Source organism: Mycteria americana, chromosome 8 (genome assembly GCF_035582795.1).
Source record: "Mycteria americana isolate JAX WOST 10 ecotype Jacksonville Zoo and Gardens chromosome 8, USCA_MyAme_1.0, whole genome shotgun sequence".
In the NCBI taxonomy this organism is placed as follows: domain Eukaryota; kingdom Metazoa; phylum Chordata; class Aves; order Ciconiiformes; family Ciconiidae; genus Mycteria; species Mycteria americana.
This window is the reverse complement of record NC_134372.1, coordinates 17,947,470-17,953,469: the sequence shown is the minus strand read 5'-3', so window position 1 is coordinate 17,953,469 and position 6,000 is coordinate 17,947,470. Positions and strand designations below refer to the sequence as shown.

Sequence of the window (6,000 nt, the reverse complement as noted above, 5' to 3'; positions counted from 1 at the left end):
GGATTTTCCTTCATTAGTGCTTAACCTTGTTACCTGGTGCAAGACCATGCAGCACAGAGTTAATTAGTAATGAGCTCTGGTGCCCCATCAGGCATCTGTTATGTGCTGTGAGCAGCTGAAAACAGAGACCTGGATCAGCTCTGGTCTCCCAGCAGTAACGGCAGAGATCTCTGCTGTTGTATGCTACCTGGCGTCTCCCTCTGTCTCTCCACCATGCTTGCAAATTTAATATTTCCCCTACGTGAGCTGTGGTGGTGGAAGCCAGGGATCAGCTGCTCTCCCTGGGCCTGTGGTAACTGCCCGGTGCTGGGCAGTTCAATCTCAAACGAAGAGGGAATATGTCCAAAACTGAATAAATGCACATGGTGGGCAATAAACACATTAACGCCCAAATGCGCTACTAGCGTCCCCTCGTCTCTACCTGTCTTCTGAAAACCCAGTGAAATCCCGAACCACCCAGCACAACCCCGAACCACCCAGCACTCAGGTGGGTTGGCGTGGAGGTGGGTGCTGCCCTCTCACCCGCTTGTGGTTGCCCTCCTGCAGCCAGTCTCGCCACGAGCCCGCTGCCCGTGTGCAACAGCGCCTGGCCACGCTCACCGTACAGACTGTGCATTGCAAAACAAATACAAACCGTGATCAGCTGCCTCTTCTCCAACCCGAATGAATTTCATATAGAGATTGTTTTAAAGAAAACAACCTTTGCTGTGTAAAAGAGTTTCAGTGTAAGAGCACTAGATTTAGCATACTTTTCCCATTGCCTCTGGCAAAACTAGGCAGTGTCGGGGTGGTGTCCGCATTATAGCGCTCGGCAACGTGCTTTGCACTGAGCTCATTCAGCTGGGCCACGCTCCAGTTTATTGAGGATTTCTCACTGTCGTAACTCTAGTGCTTTGAGTACCTCTGCCTGTTTCAGTCCTCTCTGTCCCGCAGCTGATTTAAACTATACGTATCCTGCATTTATGTCCTGACAGTATTTCTTGCTGGGGCCCGTGCCACCCACACCTTTGGCACTGTCAAACTCAATCGCTGTTGCAAACTCGGTGGGCGATGCTGATGTGAGACAGCAGCCGAAGGGACTGCTGATGAATACGGAGGGAGAGAGAAAGGAAACGGCATGTCAGAGCCCCGCCGAGATGCGAAGAGCGGCTGGAGGGGGCTGTGACCGAGCTGCTCTTTCCCAGGAAGGATTCTCCACCCCGTCCTGGGTGGGATCTCGGCGGTCCTGCTTAAAGCCGAGCAGACAGGGTTGGAGTTCAGTTGCCCAGGGGAAGGACTTGCTCGCTTGCAGGGACACAGGAATAACTTCTGCACAGGACAGTGATACGTTGCAGTTCACTTTCCCCATGGAAGGTAGGAGGAGGTTTGGTTTTTCTTTCCTTGATTATTCTACTTCTTTAATGTTATTACCAGAAAGCAGGGCGTGAGCTGTTTCGGGGGATGGAACGGCAAAGGTGTGGGTCTGGCTGGTCCCTCCAGGGATGTGCTGCTTCTGCCTGTGCTTATTTAGGCAGAAAACAGAAAGTTTTACAGTGATCGATTTTGTTTGGGATTTAGAAAAAAATGCAGTTATTAGAAATGTTGAAATCTAATGCTTAAGCAGCCCTGTGACACACAGGGCGTGTAACGCTACAACAAAGCCCGGTCTCTGAAGGGACGCAGCGCGGCGGGCGGGCTCGGTGCTCGGCAGAGGTTTCTCCTCTAGAGGGTAGCAGCCACCTGCGCTGCGGCCGCCGGCCCGCCGTGCGGGGGCACGGCACGGTTTGCAGCGGCTTTACGGACACGGCTTCAGCTCCCCGCTGTCCTGCAGCGGCTGAGATTCCCTATGAGGGCTACAGAGTCCTTTTGGGCGGGTATGCATGCGTGCATGAATATATGCACATGGGTGTGGTTTACTTTGTTATACATCTCACAGGCCATTAGTTGTGAAATTCCACGTGCGGCCAAGGAATGGAGGTTTTAGTTTGGTAGATAAAAATTTCTGTGTTTCGCTGTGTCAGCCCAGGGTGGGCAGGGCAGCAGGAGAGGTAACTGTGGGCTCCTCACAGGGATCACCAGGACCCTTAGTGCTCGCCACTGAAGTCTCTTCCCCGCCCGTGCGTGCACGGGCAGGGCAGGGGAAGGTGTTCCCGCAGGGGACAGCATGGGACCCCAAAAAGCAGCAGCAGTGCGTCATGGTGGGGAAAGCGTGTCGGCCCTTGGGAAAACATCGGCATCGGAGAAATCACCCTGAGCACTGATGCCTCTTCCTAAAAAGTAATGGCAAAAGTGATCTGTTTACCGGGAGGAAAAAAGCCGAGAGGAGGGCCTTTGCGTGGGTGCCCTGAGCCTGCAGCAGTGGGGTGGCTGTTCCGGCACCTGGCACAAGCAGGGGCTGGAGAGGGGCAGTGGGTGCTGCTCCAGGCTTCAGCGCTCAGCCATGTTCCCAGGCCCTCCCCGTCATCCCCAGAGTGTGAGGAAGTTTTAGGGTACAGGCTGAGCACGTGTTTGCTGTCTCAGCTGGTTTGACCCCTCGGTTGCTCTCCCACCTCGCTCCTGCTGTGCCCAGGTACCCTCGGCAGGGCTGGAGCCCCTCAGCAGCACCCCTAGCCTGCAGGAGCTGGTGCCCCCGTGCTGGGGCAATCCTGGCATTGCTCCAGCCGTCAGCTGGGCCAGCTTCAGCTCCCGCCTTTGCCAAAGGCTTGCTTTGTAATGCTGAAAAAATCCTTCAGTAACTCTGACACATCTGTAGGAGGGTATTAAGTGTCTACATGTCAGATGGTGGCTTTTATTTTATCGCTCCATGTAAAACATTTTGTATTCTCTGGGCAGGAGATGGAAGTGTTACAGTGAATGTTTTCAGAAAACGAATTAGTGTCATGTTGTCCCTTCCCAGTGACGCTCCCCTGACAGACGGCCATTGGGGCCGTAGCTGCCCAGCCTTGCCGGCAGCTCTGCTCTTGCATGGGCTTTGAGGACTGTTTGCTAGGACCACAACTGGGAATAACACTGCATTTCTTGTCCTTTGCCTCTCTATAAAATAAATCAAGCTGAGTTTTCAACCCTCTGTTTGCTGATGCTCTCTGGCCAAGTTTTGAGTCAATTTATTTCTCATTGCTTTGCGTCACCCTGGCAATATGCCGAGCACAAGAGCTGAGAAGAAACACAATTAGTTTGCTGCAGTTGAGGCCAGGGCTAAGTATCCATCCATTGGTACACACAGGTCTTCCAGGCAGTGGAAAAGGTGTATTTTTTTAAGGTAGAGAATTACTTGTCTTCTGGAAATAAATAAATTGTTGACATAAGCTAAAAGTCACAGAGGAGAACGGGCTACGTTGCCAGATATTCACCATAAGAACATTATGCACTTGAGTGCTGATACAACAAATGCAGTGGGAAGCGACCCAGAGGGATGCTGGCTGGAGGGCAGGAGGGGCCGAGCTGCTGGCCATACCGTGCCCAGTGGCAAGGAAGGACCGACCCACCTATGCATTGCATTCACTGGTGAGAGCTGCTTGTAAAGCCAGTAGACGTGCCCAGCACGAAGCACAAGCCTGAGGCAGGCAGTAGGGCGACCCAGGTCCCAGCAGAACCCATTCAGGATGTGCGGCAGTGGGGAAACCTGCTGGGGTGCTGCAAAGGCCCCCCCAGGTGATCGTGGGGCTGCTGGGGTCAGCACTCCTGGACGTGACTGGGGGTACCCCCCTGTCCCCAGCACTCGTCCTGTGGTCAGAGAGCTATTAAGAGTTGGGGAGGTGGTTCTGGAAGCATTTTCATATGGATTGCTGTTCTTTTTAGTATAAATTTGCCATTCCAGCTTCTGAAGTCCACCATTTAGGAACACTTCCAGGGTTAGCATTATCTGACATCTGCCAAAAACCTGGCCATTGTGGTCTGGCAAGACCTGTGCAACGGGCTGAGCGTACACACTGCCCGCTGTACCAGTCCCTCCTCTGCCTCTTCCCATTTCCCTCGATGCTCCTGGTAAAAGGCAGGGCCTGGAGCTGTTGGAAGGCATTCTGCTTGTGTGGGAAGGGAACTTGGCTTCTCTGGTGAACAAATAATATCAAATAAGTAGCTGTTTTATGCATTAAAACAAAGCTTTATGAAAGGCAAAAGACAAAGGACGGGCCCTGCTGACAGCTTGGTAGGTTTTAACTGTGGTGCCTGACGTCTTCTGGCTGCTGGAGCCTGGGGACCACTTGTGAGTCTCAGCTTGGTTCAGTGACCTTAAGCATCTGAGTAGAACTGGTTCTGGCCACCCTGGTTTCAGCTTTCCGGGGCTGCGGTACTGCAGATCTCACTGCTGCTTCCATCATCTTCCAGAAACGGGGCAGGAGTGGGGCGTTTGCGGGGGATAGAGGTTTGCGGTGGGTGCACAGAGGGTGGTTTTATGAAGAGGCCAGTGCTCATGTGCTGCACGGCAGCTTCCCACTCTCCTTCCCAACTCCCAACTCTCAAACAAGAATGAGGATCCTCTTGAAATTTGACCTTTTTTTCTCAGTTTTACCCATTATATTCGGTAATTGTTTCTCCTTTCTTTCACAAAGCAGCACAGTAATCAGATGACGTCCCTGACTCATGCTACCCAGCCTTGCATGATAGGGCCTTTCTGTTTGTTAGGCAAAGCCTATTGATTTAATTTCTGTATCATTATTCAAGCTAATATTGAATATGTCACTGATGATGGTGCATGAAATCGAACAGAGTCTGAAAAAAAGGGTGAAATATTAAATAAACACTTGCCAAAGGACGGGAAGGCAGTGGAGGTGAATGTGCAATAAGGTTACATGGTGCCGTGGCTGCTGCTCCACCTCTTCGGCTGCATGCAGGCTTTTAGTGCCTTCAGCTTCTGGGAAATGTTGGCAGGGCCACCTGAGCTGGTCAAACACCAGCACTGGTGGCTGTTGGGGGACACAGACTGGAAGCCATGTCAAATAGTGAATGGCCAAACTTGTATCCAACCCCAGCTAGCTCCTGTGCCACTATGCAGCTGCAGCTGTGGCTCTGGAGGTGATGCCAGCAGAGCAGTTCACTCGATGGCTACCTGGGATGGGAGGAGGATGGGACCTTTCCCACCTAGTGCAAGGAAGATGAGAGCTGTCTGCTGAGGTGGGTATACTGTCCCTTTCACCAGCACATCTTGGCCTAAGCAGAAATAGCTGTCATACTCGACATTACACATAAATACATAATTATGCACAAAGATGGGTCTGAAGAGTGTGTAATAAATGCCAACACATCTGTGGCTGGTTGTCCAGGGACAGTGGGAAAAACGTGTCCAATACAGCTTTCTCTAGGCTCTCGGGATAACTTGCCACTAGATGTCACAGCGTGCTTGCGTTTGTGGCTGGGGACCAGGTGTACCACCACTGCTGGGGACCCCCACCCAACCCACCCAGAGCAGGGGCGAAGCTGTTCCCTAAAGTCCATCTGTTGGACTGAAACAAATAAATAGCATCTTTATGTCTGTTCTGTTCTTTTAGAGCATTTTGGAAACATTCTTAGATTTCATATGTCATTCAGCAAAGTCAGAGAGACCAACAGGTGAATAAAGAGGTTCACCTGCTGCCAGCCCGCAGGGGTGAGCCCAGTGGGACCCCTCCCCTGGCAGGTATCCAGTGGCCCTTCTCCCACTGCAGCAAACAGCAAACTCTTGTTAGCTTCAGTTAATTTAGCAGGAGCACACTATATGCGTTTCAAAAGCTCTTGCTCTAAGGGGGAAATGTTTTGCCATCAGTCCCGTTCCCGCCAGCACAAGGCAAATGGGGGCCAGAGCTCGTGCAGCTGTCTGGTACTGACCTCTGCCTAAACCATACGAAACAGCTATTTATAGGCACACAGGAAACCGTGCTGGACCCTGTGCTTCCTCTCTCGTCTGAGCTGAATCTTTAATCAGCTTGGCAGTGCAGGGAACATTAATTATGTGTGCTTTTTTTCATTGAACATTGTGCTGAGCAGTGGTAGAATATGTACGTGGTCGGATTTGGGCAGGCTGGTGATGAGATAGGCAAGTCATCT

General features: G+C 51.8%; 1 protein-coding gene across 1 annotated transcript in view; it reads left to right on the top strand.

Moving 5' to 3' along the window:
- The first annotated feature begins 1,274 nt into the window (after window positions 1–1,274).
- LOC142413652 (rho GTPase-activating protein 7-like) overlaps window positions 1,275–6,000 on the top strand; it is a 52,301-nt gene continuing 47,575 nt past the window's right edge. The window contains exon 1 of the mRNA XM_075509990.1: window positions 1,275–1,353. Within this exon, the coding sequence (XP_075366105.1) occupies window positions 1,347–1,353 (7 nt within the window). The 5' untranslated portion in view covers window positions 1,275–1,346. The remainder of the gene's footprint in view (window positions 1,354–6,000) is intronic.